The following is a 22,659-nucleotide window of genomic DNA, read 5'->3' as shown; positions in this document are numbered from 1 at the left end:
TAAAACGTAAAAGGTTCTCTCCGCTGTCAAGAAAGTTATGCCAGCTTGATGGGGGGCCCACCAACCAAATCTCACTTCTGACCCCCAAAAGGCTAGATCCTACCCTGGGTTTGGAGGCTTGAGGGGGCTGGGGGGAAGCTAGCGGCTGAGGTTCAGACCACGTTTGTATATTTTTCAGACGGTGTCTTCCACTAGATAGTATGGATATCGGTGGTCTTTGTCCCAGTTGGGTGGCTTTTGAGGTTACCGTGGCAATGGCTCCACGCTCATAATAAAGTGTCAGTGGTCAGATAAAAAATATCTCAGTTGAAAACTTTGTAAAGTGGTGCAGAGGATCTCTTGGAACTGCACTTGGCCAGAGGCTCCACATGCCTTCACACTGTATGAGGGAGAGCAATTGACTGGTGTCTTTATGACTTGGAGTTGGGGAAAGCGATATTAGGTCCTTATTTTCTTTTTTGTTTGGATCAGTTAAATATAGTAGATATATGTTTCACATTTCTATGCCAAAGCCGACAGATTGTACACAATTATCTAAATCACTGTTCAATCACTGTTTAATTATTATTTCATTGTTCATCTATTCAGTATTTGGCATGTTTGCAAATAGTTCTAAAAGGGATAGACCGTATGTGTATCCAAGGAAATACAGGTTTCTTGCTGTAAATGTTTGTGTCCAAAACTTCTGACCTTTAGTTGCTCATGTCGAAGCAGGCAAACCTTTGACGTAATTTTGAGATTTCACATCTGTCCTGTCTCTCTTATATGGAAAGTCTCATCCACACAAACATATTGGAGGTCATGGAAGACACTGTGACCAAGCTGTACAATGGGGCTCTGATTTTTACTTTACATTGTTGGCATCATACTTTGTTTAGTAATGCAGACTATATTGCAGATCAAGGAAGGAGTTGTTTATACACATTTGAAGGATAGTTTTGTTCACAGTCATCTGTCATGTGCTTTGGTGTCCACCAAAGTTGATATACTACCTCATACTAACAACTAGTGATAGGCACCAGTATGGAAAGTCCATATCGATATCAGTTTCATTTTTCCTATTTGATATCATATCCAGAATTTATAAACACTTTATTGTATGTGGTGTCTACCAATTTCTGTTCACTTCCACAGCTCTTTGAAGCACAGACAACTGATTGTGTATTGCCCATCGGGCGAGGTGTGAATGTTCTGGGAGCTTAAAACCTACCCAACCAGTCTGAATGCAATGCGAAGCACATCTACTGTTGATTGCCCATTATCAATTAAGTATGCCAGGTTGAGAACCAGTGAGAAGGTCTGTGAGAGGGTTTTGTGCATGCAGGAACAGTCAAGTATGCTTTTTTTTAACATAATAGTGTAGGTTAACAGGAAGGATAAACAGATATCACAAATACTGTATGCCATGCTCCTATTGATTTCAAATTATATCGGTGCCCACCACTACTACCAACTGATTTTATTTGCACATTTGCACACAGGGAAGCTTGCTATGGGAAAGACAGGTGATTGATGAATTTGTACACCCACATTCATGAGTTTGCATAGGAAGATAATTGGTGCTGGGGTTTGCCAGGAACCTCACGGTACGATACTTAGGTTCCGATATGACGTGTATTGCGATTTTATACTATGATTTTATTGTGATTTGATGTTCCAAACATTTTGCTCACCATATGTCTGCTACAGAGAGACAAGAGAGAGCCAATAACTAACATCACTGCAATGCATCCCCCAGAGTGTCCAGTTCAACCTAAATGTTAATCGCTAGTACATATTTGTTTATAAGAGATCTTGTAAGCCTGGTATGTGAAACCATCTCCTTGGTGAAACCTATCGAAGCTGTAGGTCCCTTCCTCCAGAAACACTGCTCATTCGAATGTGCAGTTTTTTCCCCGCTGAGCTTTGACACCCAGAGGGTTGTCATTTCATGGCGAAAACACTCAATGAAGCGCCAAAGAGCAGAAGTATTTTTTTCTTTCAAGCCCATTATTTCCTAAGATGTATTTCCGAAGGCAGGTGCTTGGAGTAATTTGAAAAAGGAGGGGCCACCTCTGTTTCCATTCTTGTGCTAAAAGCCGCCCCATGGAAATATGTCATTATGGCTTGTGCAACGCACAGTGAGACCCTGTAATGAAACTATTTTCCTATAATGCAATGAAAATCTGATGCCTGTGACATAGAACCTTATCAACTAGTTCAGGGGTTCCCAAACTTTTTTGGCCCACGACCCCATTTTGATATCTGAAATTATTGCGACATCAACCATGTTTACTTTTTTATTTGGGGATATTGAAAAACATTTCAAAAGTGTTTATGATTGTCTTCTCAAATCACCATCACCTACTTTTAATGTAGGGCTATGACAGTCAATTGCAAATTAGTCTGACATAATGTATCTTATCTCCCCACCACTAATGAGATGGGTGTGCTTGATGCATGTCGCTTTGGAGATTCTCAAAGTCAGGGGGCGTGGTCAACAGTGCGTACCTCGTCTCTGCTGTCACATCCAACCTAGATCGTTATTTGATTTTAATGCAGACGAGTGCACTCAATCAAGTTTAACACAGATATGAGCTGGTGAAGGCTACCATGAGTTTTATGATGCTTTCAGGACATTTTTTTCAAGATCAAATCATGACGTCAGTGATCTTCAGGTTGGAAAGTTGGAGCTCTAGAAAGAGGCCTGAGTTCTCAAGTTGGAATTTAAAGTTGGATGACCATTCAAAACCATTTTTTCCAGTCGGAGCTAGTTTTTTTCTAGAGTTCCCCGTAGTCTTGAATGCTCTGAAGTCTGAGATTTCCGAGCTCCCAGTTGTTTTGAACACAACATTTAATGCTCACAGGGAGAGGGCAAGGTATTCCCTTTGAGTCAGGAACCAAAACTCCTATGTTGTGATCCGTGACTGCATTCGGATCACATGACCGCTCGATCAGCTGTTCAATTTCAATTACCGGCATGTCAACTGAGCCAAGATCACAGTCAAACGGATTGGGAAGTAGGTACTAAAGTGCCCTTTCCAAGCTCAGAAGGTGAGCAGTCCTAACTCGTGTGGGACACTTACTGATGCTGTTTCTCTTAGAAACATGCATAGCGGAGGGAAGGGGGCATGGTTCGCTTTTGAAAGACTCTCTCTCCAATAAGACCTCTTTCTTCTGAATCTACTGATTTGGTCACTCGTCTGTAGAATGTTTTTTTATTTTCTCTGCATGCTTGCGTTCAGTATTCCAAATACAGAATGTCTGTTACATTGCCAAGGAGACACATTTTCTTTTCATTACAAGTATATTGTGAATGACAACAATTCCTCTCTCAATGCAAAAAAATCTTTCCAACACTTTTGATAACCTCCAAGAATATTGTCATGCTCTGATCCCTTATCTCTACATAGTTTTGCGAACAGGCGTGCTTGCAGTGTATGTGGTTTGATGTAGTGTACACTTCTCAAAAAAATAAAGGGAACACTAAAATAACACATCCTAGATCTGAATGAATGAAATATTATTTTTTAAATACTTTTTCTTTACATAGTTGAATGTGCTGACAACAAAATCACACAAAAATTATCAATGGAAATCAAATGTATCAACTCATTGAGGTCTGGATTTGGAGTCACACTCAAAAGTGGAAACACTTTTGAGTGTGGGCTAATCCAACTTTGATGTAATGTCCTTAAAACAAGTCCAAATGAGGCTCAGTAGTGTGTGTGGCCTCCACGTGCCTGTATGACCTCCCTACAACGCCTGCGCATGCTCCTGGTGAGGTGGCGGAAGGTCTCCTGAGGGATCTCCTTCCAGACCTGGACTAAAGCACCCGCCAACTCCTGGACAGTCTGTGGTGCAACGTGGTGTTGGTAGATGGAGCGAGACATGATGTCCCAGATGTGCTCAATTGGATTCAGGTCTGGGGATCGGGCGGGCCAGTCCATAGCATCAATGCCTTCCTCTTGAAGGAACTGCTGACACACTCCAGCCACATGAGGTCTAGCATTGTCTTGCATTAGGAGGAACCCAGGGCCAACCGCCCCAGCATATGGTCTCACAAGGGGTCTGAGGATCTCATCTCGGTACCTAATGGCAGTCAGGCTACCTCTGGCGAGCACATGGAGGGCTGTGCAGCCCCCCCAAGGAAATGCCACCCCACACCATGACTGACCCACCGCCAAACCGCTCATGCTGGAGGATGTTGCAGGCAGCAGAACGTTCTCCACAGCGTCTCCGGACTGTCACGTCTGTCACGTGCTCAGTGTGAACCTGCTTTCATCTGTGAAGAGCACAGGGCGCCAGTGGCGAATTTGCCAATCTTGATGTTCTCTGGCAAATGAAAAACTTCCTGCACGGTGTTGGGCTGTAAGCACAACCCCCACCTGTGGACGTCGGGCTCTCATACCACCCTCATGGAGTCTGTTTCTGACCGTTTGAGCAGACACATGCACATTTGTGGTCTACTGGAGGTCATTTTGCAGGGCTCTGGCAGTGCTCCTCCTGCTCCTCCTTGCACAAAGGCGGAGGTAGCGGTCCTGCTGCTGGGTAGTTGCCCTCCTACGGCCTCCTCCACGTCTCCTGATGTACTGGCCTGTCTCCTGGTAGCGCCTCCATGCTCTGGACACTACGCTGACAGACACAGCAAACCTTCTTGCCACAGCTCGCATTGATGTGCCATCCTGGATGAGCTGCACTACCTGAGCCACTTGTGTGGGTTGTAGACTCCGTCTCATGCTACCACTAGAGTGAAAGCACCGCCAGCATTCAAAAGTGACCAAAACATCAGCCAGGAAGCATAGGAACTGGGAAGTGGTCTGTGGTCACCACCTGCACAACCACTCCTTTATTGGGGGTGTCTTGCTAATTGCCTATCATTTCCACCTGTTGTCTATTCCATTTGCACAACAGCATGTGAAATTTATTGTCAATCAGTGTTGCTTCCTAAGTGGACAGTTTGATTTCACAGAAGTGTGATTGACTTGGGGTTACATTCTGTTGTTTAAGTGTTCCCTTTATTTTTTTTTGAGCAGTGTATATTTAAAAACAAATGTTGCAGGGGGATTGGCCCCATTTTCATATCAGATCCCTAGTTTGGGAAACACTGACCTAATGAACCCTCCTCCTGAAGAGCCACAGTACTGTTTATGCAAGCTTTTGCTCCAGCCCTGCTCTAGCACACTCTAGGGAAAGGGGAATACCTAGTCAGTTGTACAACGGAATGCCTTCAACTGAAATGTGTCTTCCGCATTTAACCCAGCCCCTCTGAATCAGAGAGGTGCGGGGTGCTGTCTTAATCAACATCCACATCTTCGGCACCCTGGGAACAGTGGGTTAACTGCTTTGCTCAGGGGCAGAACGACAGATTTTTCAGCTCTGGGATTCGATCCAGCAACCTTTTGATTACTGGTCCAACGCTCTAACCACTAAGCTACCGCCCCTCTACCAACAAGCTCCTCGTCAGGACCTTGGTTAGCTGAATTTGGTCACATTGCATGTATTTTTTATTGAAAACATGAATTACATTAGCGATGCTAAAACAGTAACTTCACGATATAGCCACTGCAAAATCATTTTTAAGAAAGGAAACTTTTATAAAAATTGAATTAATCTATAGGGGAGAGTGGGGTAAATTGAGCCATCCCTGTACTATGAAACCGTACACAAAATGTATAATTTGACCAAATGTTTATGTAGTGGTCCTGTGTGGCTCAGTTGGTCAAACATTGCTCATGAATTTGATTCCCATGGGGCATCAGTATGAAAAAGCATGAACATATATGCACTCACAATCTGTTCTGGATAAGAGAGTCTGCTAAATTACAAAAAGTTAGGTCCAAAAAACAGATTTTTTAACTTAATTTCTGTTAGAGATTTCATGATGCTTGTACCTGAAACAAAGTAGATAATTTTAATATTGTTCTATACATCAGTTTGGGTTTCTATAACCTTAAAAATGAGGTACTAAACCTAAGTTGAGCCAATCATGGTTATTTTCTTTATAGTCAAATGAAGAGAGACAAACTTATCACACAAGTCCGAGTTATACTTAAACTAAATCTTTATTCACTTATTAATAAGGAGTGCAGGTCACACACAAGTGAATGATGTGAGTGCTCTTCAATAACAATGGCTGGTCAACAAACCACCCTTAGATGATTTGTTGAGAGCCCAGACACAAAGGATACAAATATATTTTATAGCAAAGATACACCCTCTTAGTCTACATGACAAACAACAGATGTGTGGAATGTGTCACAAGGTTAGGATTCGTGGGAAAGAAATGAATAATTCACAGCAGACAGTAACTGCTGTAACCAGGCTCCCCTCATCATTATCCATACCTGAGCCATCTCCACCCTGGTACCTCCCAGTACACAAACACTAACTCATGCTATGGAATGCGGTCTTTAGGTTTTATCACCAAAGGCATCATAAATCCATTGTCAGCATTACGCCTCCAGAGGCCCAGAAGACCACACACAGATGAGTGTTCTAAGAACCCTATTCTATTCCATAAAACAACCATTTGATGCAATAACAGTATTATAACATAATCTTGTAATTTTGCTCTCCCGAGCCAATGGCAAGTTAAGCAAATTGTGCTTAACTTTAAGAAAAAGTGTTTTCTTCCCTGGTGTAATGCAAGGCGTTATCACTGGGCTAAGTTTAAGTGTTGAAAATGATTAAAAGACCAAGTTATTGTGTTGAATTGTGTTTGGGAAATATTGATAGACATGTTTTTTAAAAGGTAGTGTTAATTTAATTTAAATAATTTTTTAAAAACAATACATAAACATACAAACGACAACATACAGATGCACACAAACATCCACAACGTCACCCTTGCTCACACCCCCATCTCCAGCGCCTGCATCACTCTCCGCGACATGGCCTTGAACTGCATCATTTTGTTTCTCCGTCGCCCACGCACTTTCATCATTTAGATAATAAAGCATTTGAACTTTCCATTGTGTTAACGATCTCACTGCACCCTCATATGCCATGTCTTGAAATATGCAAACAGACTGATTTATATCAAAATGCATTTTTTGGGGGCAGAAATGCATTCTGGAACATGTGAACTTTCATATGCCTTAATAACAAACTTGTATGTCATCTGTAAATACAAATTAAATAGTTAAATTACGAGCCTAGTTGGTTTAGCCACAAAAATGCATCAACCTTCCCGCTAGCCATGATTGGCTGAGATAATGAATGGGCTGGATATGCCGAGAGATGAGTTTGGATTGGTCTGCCATGTAATACGCTGCTGTCTATTTGAGCTGGTCAGTATGTGTAGGTAATCCTTTATAACACAGCTTTTTTTTTATATCACATATTAGAACTCCATAAGTGTTGCTTTCCACTTTCTGGAGGACTGAGTTTTGAAATCAGTGGAATTAGAGAATGATAGCGACGGGGATGGAGAAAACACCTGTCTCCGAATTACATCTTCCAAATAAGGGCAACCATGGCATCCGTGACGGAGAGGGAGAAGCGTCCATCAATGTATATAGGTAAAATAGTCTACCTTGCTACATTTTCAGATATTACACGATTCTAATTTTGGAGTGGCATTGACTAAAATACAATAGAATAGAATACAGTATATACATATGAGATGAGTAAAGCAGTATTTAAAAATGATTAAAGTGACTAGTGTTCCATTAGGGCAGTAGCCTCTAAGGTGCAGGGTTGCGTAACCCGGGTGGAAGCTAGCTAGTGATGTCTATTTAACAGTATGATGGCCTTGAGATAGAAGCTGTTTTTCAGTCTCTCGGCCCCAGCTTTGATACACCAGTACTGACCTCAACCTGTACTGACCTCGCCTTCTGGATGATAGCACGGTGAACAGGCAGTGGCTCATGTGGTTGTGTCCTTCATGATCTTTTTGGTCTTCATGTGACATCGGGTGGTGTAGGTGTCCTGGAGGGCAGGTAGTTTGCCCCCGTTGATGAGTTGGGCAGACCGCACCAGCCCTGCGGTTGCGGGAAGTGCAGTTGCCGTACCAGGCGGTGATTCAGCCTGACAGGATGCTCTCAATTGTGCATCTATAAGGATTTGTGAGAGTTTTAGGGGCCAAGTCAAGTTTCTTCAGCATCCTGAGGTTGAAGAGGCGCTGTTGTGCCTTCTTCACCACACTGTCTGTGTGGGTGGACCATTTCAGATCGTCAGTGATGTGTATGTCGAGGAACATGAAGCTTTCCACCTTCTCCACTGCGGTCCAGTCGATGTGGATAGGGGTGTGCTCCCTCTGCTGTTTCCTGAAGTCCACGATCATATCCTTCATTTTGTTGATGTTGAGTGAGAGGTTATTTTCCTGGCACCACTCTCCCAGGGCCCTCACCCTCCTCCCTGTAGGCTGTCTTGTCATTGTTGGTAGTCAGGGCTAATACTAATATGTGGTCTGCAAACTTGATGATTGAGTTTAAGGTGTGTGTGGCCATGCAGTCATGGGTGAACAAGGAGTACAGGAGGGGGCTGAGCACGCACCCTTGTGGGCCCCTGTGTTGAAGATCAGCGAAGTGTAGGTGTTATTTCCTACCAGTGGTTCATCCTTTAAGAGTTGCAGCAGTTTGCTTGGTGCCGCAGAATTCTATGGCACGTTATTCAAGTGTGAACCACTGGTACCATTAATGCTAGTTTGACAATCAGAGGGCATCTTTGAGAAGCATTTGATAGCGGCCGTACTAGAGAATTGAAAATCTTGTTTTGTAAGAACATAGTATATGGTACTGATTTTAAGAAATGTAGCTTAATTAATTTGATTGATATTATGGTGTTTCTATTCCAAGAAACAAAAAAAACTTTGGGTATCTGTTAAGATGGAACGGACAATATGGCGCTGTACAACGTGACAGTCGGGTGTAGGCTACAGTACTTGGCTACTTAGCTAAAGAATCCCCTTGCCGTGCGGGCACGCGTGAGACCGGTGTTCAATTCACAGATGGGGAGGAAGAAGTAGGCTGTCCTTGTAAATAATATTTTGTTCTTAACTGACTTGCCTAGTTAAATAAAGGTTACACTAAGAGCATAACATGTCTACACCATAATTGTAGTTTAACCAATACCCAAACAGAGATTCAGTCAAAATAAAAACCTTGTTGATTTATCAAGAGCAGTCCCCATGCTTGTCTCAGAGCAGCGCAAAACTGTGTTAAAATAGTTGTAGGCTATTGCTTCAAATCTTATTGCTTCAAACTTCATTATGCTTTTTTAAATAAGACCTACACCACTTTAAACAGCACATTACTCAACACTAGTGAGACTCATGTCGCCTATGGTAGGCCTACAGGATATCAAAAAATATGACGTGACTCTCAGTCAATCCAAAAGCCACCTTATGGGTCTCCGGGTGGCAGCCGTCATGGGTATCTGTAGAAACGAATTTTGCATTGCAATGCGGTGACTTAGATAGCTGCACCACTGGGGAGGGCCCATCCACAAAGTATCAAAATACAGAGAGGTGTTGGTAAAGGTATATTGTCCTGCTAATAGCCCATAATGGTCGATTATTATATTGTACATGGTGTCCAGGTCAGGCTAACCAAAACATTTATACTTTTTGTGGTATTATTTGTTTTCTCTTTTCTGGTGGAATAAATTTAAATTTGAACCTAGCTAGTTGTGATACAGTCAACCTAACATAGAAATGCATTTGATGATAGAATTCTTCCCCTACCCTCCTTCTAGGCAAGTCTATTGTCCAGCTACCTGCTAATAGCCATAATTGCGCTGTACAACGTGACCGTGTGTATTTTCCAGGAAGCAACAATTTGTTTACCTTCATTAGACAACTTCGTTCCAATATTTCTGTAATCAGAGGTATTTATTCCCATAGTAATTCGTTATGGATCCATAACTTCTTATGGCTGCAGGGGCACTATTGAGTAGCTTGGATGAAAGGTGCCCAGAGTAAACGGCCTGCTCTTCAGTCTCAGTTGCTAATATATGCATATTATTTTAGTATTGGATAGAAAACACTCTGAATTTTCTAAAACTGTTTGAATGATGTCTCTGAGTATAACATAACTCATATGGCAGGCAAAAACCTGAGAATAAATCCAAACAGGAAGTGAGAAATCTGAGGTTGGTATATTTTCAACCCATTCCCTATTGAAATCACATTGGGATATGAATAAAGACTCACTTCCTATGGCTTCCACTAGATGTCAGCTGTCTATAGAAACTTGAATGAGGCTTCTACTGTGTTGTGGAACTGAATAAGAGGGGAATGAGTCAGGCTACTGGCAGACAGCCATTTCCCGGTCACGCGTATAGCACATGATATCTCCCTGCGTTCCGTTCCTCCTAAAGACACAAAACATCCTAATGATTGATTCTGTACTTAGTTTGAAATGTTTCTTCGACCGTTAATGTAACTTTTTGAAGTTTTTGTCTGAAGAAATGGTCGACCAGCACCAGCATTTGGATAGGTGTACCAAACATGCTAACAAAAGTAGCTAATTGGACATAAATGACGGACATTATCGAACAAATCAAGCATTTATTGTGGACCTGGGATTCCTGGGAGTGCATTCTGATGAAGATCATCAAAGGTAAGGGAATATTTATCATGTAATTTCTGGTTTATGTTGACTCCAAAATGGCGGCTAATTGTATTATATTTCTGAGTGACGTCTCAGATTATTGCTTGGTATACTTCTTCCGTAAAGTTCTTTTGAAATTTGACACAGCGGTTGCGGTTGCATTAAGGAGAGGTATATCTATAATTCCAACTTGTATTATCATCTACATTTATGATGAGTATTTCTGTTGAATCGATGTGGCAATGCAAAATCCCTGGATGTTTTTGGAACTAGTGAACGTAACGCGCCAATGTAAACTCCGATTTTTTCATATAAATATGAACTTTATCAAACAAAACATACATGTATGGTGTAACATGATGTGTCATCTGATGAAGATCATCAAAGGTTAGTGATTCATTTTATCTCTATTTGTGATTTTTGTGACTCTTTGGCTGGAAAAATGGCTGTGTTTATTCTGTGGCTTGGTGGTGACCTAACATAATCGTTTGTGGTGCTTTTGCTAAAAAAGCATATTTGAAATCGGACACTGGTGGGATTAACAACAAGATTACTTTTAAAATGTTATAACATACATGTATGTTTGAGGAATTTTAATCATGAGATTTCTGTTGTTTTGGATTTGGTGCCCTGCACTTTCACTGGCTGTTGTCATATCATCCCGTTAACGTCATTGCAGCCCAAAAAGGTTTTTAATTAAATAAACATTGCCGTTTTGAAGGACTATTTTTATCATTATTTTGTTAATTGAAAGCATTATGCTGTCATTATTAGTTACATTGTTTTAGTTTGAATGTGCAGACTGGCACTAAGATCAGCGGGAACATTTCCCTAGTCAGCGCCATTATTAGTGCAATGCAAATGTTGCTCTGTGCTACCCAGTGTGGCTAGGTACTTTTTTGCCCGTGGCTTTCCATAAATTTAAAAAACAAGAAAATGTTGCCATCTGGTTTGTTTAATATAAGGAATATTGAAATGATTGATACTTTTACTGTTGATACTTAAGTATATTTATTACTTTCATACTTTTACTCAAGTATAATTTTTGGGTGCTTTTTTGTGTAATTTTTCTATTGCGGTAACTTTACTTTTACTCAAGTATAATTGTTGTGTACCTTTTCCACCACTAGTAATAACACCAAAAAAATCTGGGCTAATAATGTAAGAAATAACAAACAAAAAACAAAATACTTCAAAGTTGCTTAGGAGCTGGAAGCAGAGCTGCCACATCTGTCGGTGCCAGGTGTTTGTCTCAATTGTCCCTCAACTCTGGTCCACCTTGGATCCATATCAGATCGGAAATATATATATTTTTTTTTATGACTGGATCATGTCTGGTTCAGGTGGGAATTTGGCGGATCCGATTCGGATCTGAGAAGAACTCTACTTCAGATGTCCTCCCACAGTCCTGGAGTTTACCCCATGTCTCTGAAGATAAACTTTACTCTGGAAACTTTGTGCCTAGGAAGTGACCTACTACAGCTCTGTCCCTCAGTAACCAATAAGAACACTACCATACCTCAGTCCCTAGTAAGTACCCTACAGCCCCTTCTCCAGTTACTGCCATACAGTGGTCCAACCATTGCCTAGGTGCCTTGTATTTATCTCTGAAAATAAAAGTCCTTGTTCGTTTGCTCTTTGGCGTCTTCTGGTGTACTCTGATTAAGATAACAGAAGCTCATGTCTCTTCATCTCATTTATTGGCAGAAGGCCTAATAATGGATTGTGTTAGGCCAAGAAAATTCTGTTCTATTCTACCATTTACTTACAATCGTCTAGTGTTTATATTGTTCACAGAGCTGGCTCCAACTCAGGCTCTGATTTGTATGGACCTTGTCAAAGAATGCCAATATTAGGTTCCCACAAAGTTTAATTGGTTGTTGGCAGTGATTCCTGGGCAAGATCACCCATGTGGGCTTTCTGAAACCACAAATACTGTCCTCGCATAATCAAACGCAATCAGCACAGCTTCAGTCCCTAGACCGTTTGGCCTCCTGTCACAGTAGAGTTGTCAGTTTTCTATGAAAATGTGATTGTTCTCCCAAATTGCTTAAATGTTTGCTTACCTTGACAGTAGTACAGTACATAGTCTAGGCCAGAAGACATCGCAATGTGCATATTGTATATTCAATATTTGTAATCTAGTTAATTGAATAGGCTATCTTACCTGGTTTAAATGGCATTGTCACCATGCAACCAGTCAGTGATATGTACTGCTCGGAAAACACAATGTGTATGAATCTGACCCTAGGGCCTATGCTCGGGTAGACCTATTCTTCATGGGCTTCCTGCTATACATCCCCACAACTCCCCTGCTTATGTATTCGGGATTTTGTACACGTGCCGTATGCATATATAGCCACGTGCTCAAGTGGAGTATTTCTAGGATCTGTATAATAGCTCATAATGTATTTATTCATGAATGATGTATTTTCACACTGCACAGACTTCATGTGATGTCTTGGATTAAGTCGCTGGTCCACTGAAGTCAATAGTTTAGAGTTCATATTTTTTATGGGTTCTCTATGTATTAAGTTCTACTGTGGACAGGTTAATGTATGACATGGTAAAATGGAATCATGGAAAAACTGCCGATTTTGGGTGTGTTCTCAGAATCAGTATTTCTCCAATGTCGTTCTTAGATTGAAATGTCATGCTTAATAATTTTTTGTAACAAATTATAATGAAAGCGGTATTGCCCTCCTAAATTCACATGTACTTTTTTCCTACTGTATGTTATTGCAAGTTTCATATGATTCCCCATCAGTAACGAAAGCTACCTTTGATGACTATCATGTTGTTTGCATTGGTTGAGACCAAATCTATTCCACACAAATCTCACCACCCTCAGCTCAATGTAACAAAACATTGGGGAATATAATGATATAGTCCGAGAATCATGGTCTTGTCCGAGGTAACAACGCTTCACATCAACATTTTATCTTGTTTATTCACCGTGTTCACACACATCGTTGGGATTTGCATGTTCACAGCTGGATTCACAGAGCATCCCCACCATTTCTGCTCTGTGTTCTGAAAAAATAGCCCCATCTTTCCCAGTTATCGAGATGAGTGTGTATCAAGGCATTAGTACCCTGCTTGCCTACAGTTTCCCTGTAAACACGCACACCTTCGTGCCAAAGCATGAAATTGTGTTGAGAATATGTAGTGTCAACATCTGTACACATGCTTATGTTGGGCAGAGGTTTTTTGTGCTGCAAATATTTTTAAAGGGATAGTTCAAGGGATATCCCTTTATATACTTCCCCAGAGTCAGATTAACTCATGGATACCATTTTTAAGTTTCTGCGTCCAGTATGAAGGAAGTTTTGTGAGCCATTGATAACTAGCGTTTGTGCAATGATTGGAAGTCTACAAGTACAGCTAGCATGTTTGCTGTTCACATAGACTTCCACTCATTGTGCTAATGCTAGTAAGCAATTGCGCTAAAGCTAGTAGGCAGCTTCCTTCAAACTGAACGCGGAGACATAAAAATAGTATCCACTAGTTCACCTGACTCTGGGGAAATAAATAACCCAAACTATCTATTTGAACCTGTACTACTTTACCTATTTGAATGTATTGAAATGACTTACATCCTCCCATTTCTTCCTGTTTCATGTTTACAAGTCAATAGCATTAGTATTCAGAATATCATGCTCTCTGGTTTGTTCTACAAGCCCCCCCCCCCCCCCCCCCACACACACACACACAAATCCAGAACTAATCCTACAATTCCCTGACTGACTAGGTTTGAGGGTTTGTAGCTCGTTTCCCCCATGCCAGCATAATGTAAATTATTTGCTTTATGCAACAATTCCACAGGTAGAAAATGCAAAAACACTTTGCCATGTTGGAAACTGCTGTGTGAGAGAGGGAGGGAAGAGGACAGTGAAAGTGTGAGAGGGATTGGTCAAGCGGTAAAGTGAGGAGACAGAGTGAAGACTGTAACTTGACACCATGAACCATCAGATCCTCTTCTCCACCCTCTCAGGGCTGGGCTTCTCAGGCTCTGCACACTGCTGGATTGCATCCTACCTGGCAGGTAACTCCTACCCGGTGGTCTGGAGAGGATCTGTGTCTGCACCACATGCTCTCACTACTGATGTCCCCCTGGGCTCTGTTATAGGCTCTCTACATTTCTCTTTACACCAAGTCACTGGGCTCCGTTATATCTTCACATGGTCTCTCCTATCATTGTTATGCGGATGACACTCAACTACTTTACTCTTTCCCCCCTTCTGACACCTAGGTGGTGGCACGCATCTCTGCGTACCTGGCAGACATCTCCGCTTGGATGTCTGCCCACAACCTTAAGCTCAACCTCTACAAGACAGAGCTGTTCTTCCTCCCGGAGAAGCCCTGTCCACTCCAAGACCTCTACAGCACAGTTGACAACTCTGTGGCAGCGGCGTACGTAGGTGCTAATCCAGGCACTTGTCATCTCCCGTCTAGACTACTGTAACTCTTTGTTGGCGGTGCTCTTTGTTTATGCCATCAAATCCCTGCAACGTATCAAGGACGCTGCAGCCTGCCTGGTGTTCAACCTTCCCAAGTTCTTCCATGTCACCCCAACCCTCCGCACACTCCACTGGCACGTTTCCTGTCGAGGCTCGCATCCTCTTCAAGACCCTGGTGCTTGCCTACGGAGAAGCAAGAAGAACTGCGACTCCCTACTTTGTCTAAGGTCAAACCCTACAGCAAAACACGAATACTTCGTTCTGCCACCTCTAATCTATTGGCCCTTCCACCCCTACAGAAGGGCAGCCCCCGATCAGTGTTTGTTGCTTAAGGTCTGTTTGAATAAATTACTTGCCTATCGACGTTCCTATAATATGTTTTCAGTCTCGTAATTACAATTATTTCTATAAATTCATATTGGGACAAACAATATTTAAAACATACTGTGGGAATACTATACAGCATGACACTCCATTCTATAGATTGGGTAGCCTAATACTATCTCAGCTTCCCTTAATGTGGTTGTCTCTCAAAAGTGATGCAGGGCCCAGTTCTCACTGCAACCTGTGAGGGCACAATGCTCCCTGCTGCCAATGACTGGAACGAGCTGCAAAAATCTCTGAAGCTGGAGACTCATATCTCCCTGACTAGCTTTAAGCACCAGCTGTCAGAGCAGCTCACAGATCACTGCACCTGTACATAGCCCATCTGTAAACAGCCCATCTATCTACCTACCTCAACCGCATACCGTATTTATTTATTTATCTTGCTCCGCATACCGTATTTATTTATTTATCTTGCTCCTTTGCACACCAGTATCTCTACTTGCACATTCATCTTCTGCACATCTACCATTCCACTGTTTAATTGCTATATTGTAATTACTTCGCCACCATGGCCTATTTATTGCCTTAACTCCCTTATCTTACCTCATTTGCATTCATTGTATATAGACTTTTTGTTTTCTTTTGTTCTACTGTATTATTGACTATGTTGTTTATTCCATGTGTAACTGTTGTATGTGTCGAATTGCTATGCTTTATCTTGGCCAGGTCGCAGTTGCAAATGAGAACTTGTTCTCAACTAGCCTACCTGGTTAAATAAAGGTTAAATAAAATAATGTTCAGAGAGGCTTTGTCGGCTGTTCTGATCCTCCTCTCCATCTCCTGATTCTGAATCTAGCTCTCTTCTCAGATCCTGGAATCCCCTGGTGCCTCATGTCTCTCCAATACACAGTACACACTGCATCTTGATACAGCACATTGTAAACTAGTGTCTATGGCTGCAGCGGTCATAAACATTTGTCAGCCGGTTAGTGTCATGCAAAAGACTGCCGGTGTCACGGTAATTGACCCATAATTAACATAAACAAGTTTAGCATCTCCAGGCCTCCATGCGCTGCCCATTTCTTTGTGTTAGGGTTTGAAACATCCACAACGACCATGTTTTCCACTCAGTTTCAACCTGCTGTTGAACTTCTTTCTTCAAATTGATAAAGTTAAAAAGTGACTTTAAAAGTACAATACTGTTTATGATAAGTATTGGATGTGATTTTTGATTGTATTTGCATTGATGTCAAAGTAGTTAAGAGGGACAATAGAGCCCTCAGTAAAAGGCCATTAGGACCTGATGGTTGTTAATAAGTTGGGTACTACCAAATTTTTTATTTTTATTTTACCTTTATTTAACCAGGCAAGTCAGTTAAGAACAAATTCTTATTTTCAATGACGGCCTGGGAACAGTGGGTTAACTGCCTGTTCAGGGGCAGAACGACAGATTTGTACCTTGTCAGCTCGGGGGTTTGAACTCACAACCTTCCGGTTACTAGTCCAACGCTCTAACCACTAGGCTACCCTGCCGCCCAAAGCATGTCCAGAGTGCATAAAAGGAGTTTACCGTGACTCTGCGGTCACGTGGAATTGTACTGCTGTCATGACTGCCGGTGTGGCGGTAATATGGTTACTGCAACAGCCCGACTAGTGTCCATGTCTTACTGTGCTCTACACAGTAGGCTGTGGGCTTAATTCAACCAATATCCTCAAATACCTTAAATACCTGGGGCCCCATTATCAACATACTGAATACGTTGAAATATATTTGTTCTTAAACCAGTGTTTGGCGGAATACTCAGTTCAGATTGGCAGAAGGGTGCATTCTTCACTTGTGTTAAAAAGTAATGCTGTTCACAACTGAGGCCCCTGGACTTTCCATTATGCTGCACTGTGACTGTGTTGCAATGCAAATTGTTTTTAATACTGGAGTTATTGATGGTCTACCACTACTAAGCTCTTACCATCCACCTGTCGATGTAAATGTTTTACTATACACTGTATATACAAATGTATGTGTACACCCCTTCAAATTAGTGGATTCAGCTATTTCAGCCACCCGGGTTGTTGACAGGTGTATAAAATCGAGCACACAGCCATGCAATCTCCATAGACAAACATTGGCAGTAGAATGGCATTACTGAAGAGCTAAGTGACTTTCAACGTGGCACCGGCATAGGATACCTCCTTTCCAACAAGTCAGTTCGCCAAATGTCTGCACGGTTAGAGCCCCGGTCAACTGTAAGTGTTGTTATTGTGAAGTGGAAACGTCTAGGATCTGCTGCGAAGTGGTAGGCCACACAAGCTCACAGAACGGGACCGCTGAGTGCTGAAGCACGTAGTGCGGAAAAATCGTCTGTCCTCGGTTGCAACACTCACTGCTGAGTTGCAAACTGCCTCTGGAAGCAGCGTTAGCACAATAACTGTTATTCGGAAGCTTCATGAAATGGGTGTCATGGCCGAGCAGCTGCACTCAAGCCTAAGAACACCATGCGCAATGCCAAGCGTCAGCAGGATTTGTGTAAAGTTCGCCGCCATTGGACTCTGGAGCAGTGAAACGCGTTCTCTGGAATGATGAATCACGCTTCACCATCTGGCAGTCTGATGGACAAATATGGGTTTGGCGGACACCAGGAGAACACTACCCGCCTGAATGCATAGTGCCAACTGTAAAGTTTGGTGGATGAGGAATAATGGTCTGGGGCTGTTTTTCATTGTTTTGGGCTAGGGCCCTTAGTTCCAATGAAAGGAAATCTTAACACTACAGCATACAATTTCATTCTAGACAATTCTGTGCTTCCAACTTTGTGGCAACTGTTTGGGGAAGGCCCTTTTCTGTTTCAGAATGACAATGCCCCAGTGCACAAAGCGAGGCCCATACAGAAATGGTTTGTTGAGATCGGTGTGGAAGAACTTGACTGGCATGCACAGAGCCCTGACCTCAACCCCAGCAAACACCTTTAGGATGATTTTTTAAATGCGAGCCAGGCCTAATCGTCCAACATCAGTGCCCAACATCTAGTGGAAAACCTTCCCAGAAGAGTGGAGGCTGTTATAGCAGCAAAGGGGGGACCAACTCCATACTAATGCCCATGATTTTGGAATGAGTTGTTCGACGAGCAGGTGTCCACATACACTACATGAACAAATGTATCTTCCCCATGCATTCGTTCCTATCCCTTTTGCTCTCTGCTGATTCGGCAGGGAGCAAAGGAGTGGTGATTCTGCCTTTTATCAAACACAGATACAAAAGAAAAGGTCTTTCTGTAAAAAACATGAATAGAGGTTCTGCCTTGAATTCTAAAATGATGAATTAGAACCTGAGATACAATACTTTCCTTTTAAAATAATGTTTATTTGATATACACACAAATCTACTATATTCAAGGGGACAACACTAAAGCTCTGTGTGAGGGCCAAAGGGCAACAGCTTTTCAGTGCGTGATAAATCCTTTGTTTTTCATTCTGCCTAATACCCCTTTTTTGGTCTGCATTCTATCTACAATAAATTCAGTTGCATAAAACCATGGCAAGTTTGTCTTAGGGATTCTCAAAGCATTTTCTGATGATGAAACATGACAAGTTCAGCTTAGTCTGAGAGAAATTAATTTATAGAGTTTGGTCAACTTGGATTCTATCTCTAAACCTAGTGGTTCAGCTAGTACGCCTGAAGATTTTGTCTTCCGTCATTGCCGGTCAGTGTTATGCAAGAGCCACTAGTTTGGCTGCCATAGAATAATATGTTTGTGTGCAAATGTTCTGATCCTTGTTGATGGAAAATAATTTTATTTTGCCAGCATGACAATTATCACTATATCAACTTAATTTACACAGTGGTGTGTACGGTGTGATTCATTTGTGTCGGGTGAATGTATGTAGACTTGACCTTATGATCGCAATTTAAAACGAACTGTTGGCTTTAATCATTGTATGATATCTAATCATCATCTTCCGATGAACTCCCCCACCTGCAGACAAACCTTATGGAAAAAAAGGGGGAAAAAAGCTATGATCACTTTGTTTAAGCTGTAGTACATGTTTTCTACAGATTCAGTTGAAAATCAAGTGCCATTTCATTTCCATACCCATCGTGTCTCACCAAAACAGTGCAACTCTCAGCAGCTCTGAAGATGACCCAGTGTTCTTTAGTAGAAGAGGCTTCAAACACTGTTCTACACAGTTACGCCCACCACTTATGGTTGAGAAGGACCAGGATGAATTTGGAGCTGCTCTGGTCTGCCCTTGCAATGTTCTCGTAATCTTTATCAAGAGGGTGGAGTTTGGCTGGAGTGTTGGACAAATCTCCATTAAAAGGGTCTCTTACATCCTGGAATAGGCCTATGTTTTACCTGAACGCTCTTTTCCACGTGGCCACTTTTTCCAATAGTGCGTTATCACACAATGCATCATTTTAGTTTTATTCTTATAGGCTTCATAAGCACTACATAGATGTTTCACAAATCATCTATAACTGCGTATAATACTGGCGTATAATACTCTCTAAAGATTTACAATGTATTTGTTCACATGTATTAATCCTTTATAGAGCATGAAAAACGGTTATAGATGAACTGTAACCGATTTATGTGGTGCTTATAAAGCCTATACAAATGCTTTATAAAGCCTTCATAAGATACACTTCCAATAAAGCGGGACCACATTTTTTAAAGAACCTTCAGAATCTCCTTTAGGTATATAAGATGGCCTCTTCAGTTTTCCAGATACGCAAGCTAGCTTCTTCGAAACTTTAAACTCCAGATAGAAAGCAACACGTTTGGCACCATTTGCAACCATCTTATCAACCTATTTAACATCAACATGTCCCACAAATAGTGTTGCCTGTTTGTCACCTCACTCGAATATTGATTTCAAAAGAAACTCTGTCCATAAACTCTCTCCCATCGGTGAATGAGGGCAATGGACATGGGCATTTTTGATTTTGTTACTTGGGTCTTTGTTTTCCTTGTGTAAAGATTGGGAAAGTGAATGTAAATGTGCACTCGTAAGTACCGTCAAGGATCAAAGAGAGAAATCCTCCCGAGGGATTGTCAGACATAGATTGTGAATTAATTTGCTCTCATTCAGTATTTTCCCTGAAAAAATGTTCGCCCCACACCACTGTCACGTGAATGACTTAATAGCTTAATTGTTTTCAATCACTCAAACATCATTGAAAAGGGGTTATTTTTTATTTCTCAATTGTGACAAGAACAGACCCCAAAAGAGGGCAAATGTATTTTTGAGGATGTTGGTTATTTTTTCTATAGTTTTTGATAAGACACTTTATTTCTGTAATGTACGTTTTGAATGGCAGGTTGACAGATTGGTTAGTCAGGTGATTTGTTGATAAATGGATTATATGACTTGCCTGACTCCTGTCAAACTCAAGACTCCTGTCATGTGGGCTCATGATCTTTTAAGTGAGATTAAAGTCACTCTTATGGATGTCTAAATTATCAATGTGTTCAATGCATCACTGTTTGCATTGTGAGCAGGCACCATGGAAAATGTCTGCTCTTGGAGCAGGTGTCTTTGAAAAACACACACAATCAATGTTTGTGGCCCATTTTAAGCACATGCTTTGCAAAAAGGCAATTCAAGTCACATGAATATGGACTCATAAAAATACTAACGGGGTATTAAGGGGTATTTCACCACTTTTCATTAATTCATTATCTCATGCACCATGCAAAAAATACTATTTTTTTTTAACGTTATGTATCCTACGAAATTTCAGTGATTCTCAAAAACAGTACTTTCCACCCAGGGGGAGGTTGTTTGCCCACTCTCTATGTAGTTGTGACACTCGTTTTTGATAATGACTGATTTTAAATTAAGACCCAGCATAAGTGGTTGTGGAGATAGAACCCACAACCACCTGGGCTGTAATATGTGAGGAATGTTACTACTCAGATACACCATTTTTCAATTCTTAATTGTTACTTTGTTGATCGCAGTTATTCAGCACCTGTTTCTCTAGAGATTATTTGGTGAGAAGGTGACCTGGCATACTGACCTGGCACACTGAATTGTCTCACTGCTCATTCCAAACATGGAATTTAAGCTGCTGGGGATTTAGGAAGTGCTGGTTAGTTCCCGATTCTCTCCCTTTCTGTCACACACAAAACTCTCACTCTCTCACTCGGAGCTATTCACTTCTCTCTCACACACTCCTGGGCACACACACACTTACATTTACGGTTGTGGTCTCTCAGAGACGCACATTTTCTCTTTCACTCCACAGCTTGCACGCACGCACACACACTTATTTTCTGCAATATCTGCCTCTTCCTGCCCTTTCTCTCACACACACGGCAGAGCCTCCTTCCTGCTGACAGATGGATGGGGACTAATAGCATAATTAAGTACCCGCACCGGAGGTTCCTGTTTACTGCTCGGTTGCTAAGCAGTGACATCAGCTGATCCCTCCTCCTTCCTCACTAAGACCTCCCTCCCTTACACACACACACACACACACACACACACACACACACACACACACACACACACACACACACACACACACAGCTGCAGATAGGGTGTAGAGTAGAGGTAGAGGGAGAGAGGGATGTAGAGAGAGAGGGAGCACGGTAGAGAGTGCAGGCAGGCAGGCAGCATTGTGTGTGAGGCAGACCGACAGCATGGTTAGAGCTTGCAGGGTGGACCAGCCACGGCTCTCCATGTAGCCCAGAGCAGCGCAGGCTAGAAGGGGGGAGTCCGAGGCGCCACCAGGACCTACTCATCTCACTCACAACCAGGAGCTCTCTCTCCACTGGGGCTACAGGCTTTTTCTTTAGGGATAGACTTCAGAGCAACAACTTAAAAAGAGAAAAAACATTCCATAAGATTTTTGTCTGGCTGGCTTTGGTGCTATTAGTTTACTTTTCGAGAAGCCTTTTTTTGTGTTTTGGGAGGCACCTGGGGAATTGTTATTGTTTTGACTGGGTCTTGACTGGGCTGGGTGGGAGCTCCAAGGGATCGCATGCATGACACAACGCAAAGGCGAGAAGACCACCATCAGCATCCAGGAGCACATGGCCATTGATGTGTGCCCTGGCCCCATCCAGCCCATCAAGCAGATCTCTGACTACTTCCCCCGCTATCCGCGGGGTCTCCCCCCCACAGTACCCCCCGTCCTGATCCGGGCCAACTCGCTGCGCTCGTCCTCGGCCAGCCACAACTCTGGGGATGACCCGGCATGCTCCCACACCGATGACGACCCAGGCCGGGCCTTTGGCGGTGCTGCCGCCGCCCTCTCACACGCAGCAACCGGCAAGAAGGAGGAGGAGCCGGACATGGAAGGCTATGACTCTGATGACTCAAGTGAGTAGAGA

The 22,659-nt window shown here is 42.2% G+C and overlaps 1 protein-coding gene across 6 annotated transcripts in view; it reads left to right on the top strand.

Annotated features, from left to right (window-relative positions):
- The window catches only part of LOC109892925 (double C2-like domain-containing protein beta), a 303,986-nt gene that overhangs the window by 153,071 nt on the left and 128,256 nt on the right, over positions 1 to 22,659 (top strand). For 4 of the 6 annotated variants that reach the window (XM_020485811.2, XM_031826817.1, XM_031826818.1 and 1 more), the window contains one exon: positions 22,451 to 22,648. The exons of 1 other annotated variant lie outside the window; for it this stretch is intronic. In XM_020485811.2, coding sequence (XP_020341400.1) covers positions 22,451 to 22,648 — 198 coding nt within the window. Of the gene's footprint in view, positions 1 to 21,841; positions 22,649 to 22,659 lie in introns of those variants that run through there. One more of the 6 variants, XM_020485812.2, reaches the window with a different exon arrangement.

Source organism: Oncorhynchus kisutch, linkage group LG6 (genome assembly GCF_002021735.2).
Source record: "Oncorhynchus kisutch isolate 150728-3 linkage group LG6, Okis_V2, whole genome shotgun sequence".
Taxonomy (NCBI): domain Eukaryota; kingdom Metazoa; phylum Chordata; class Actinopteri; order Salmoniformes; family Salmonidae; genus Oncorhynchus; species Oncorhynchus kisutch.
This window is presented reverse-complemented; position numbering and strand designations above follow the sequence as displayed.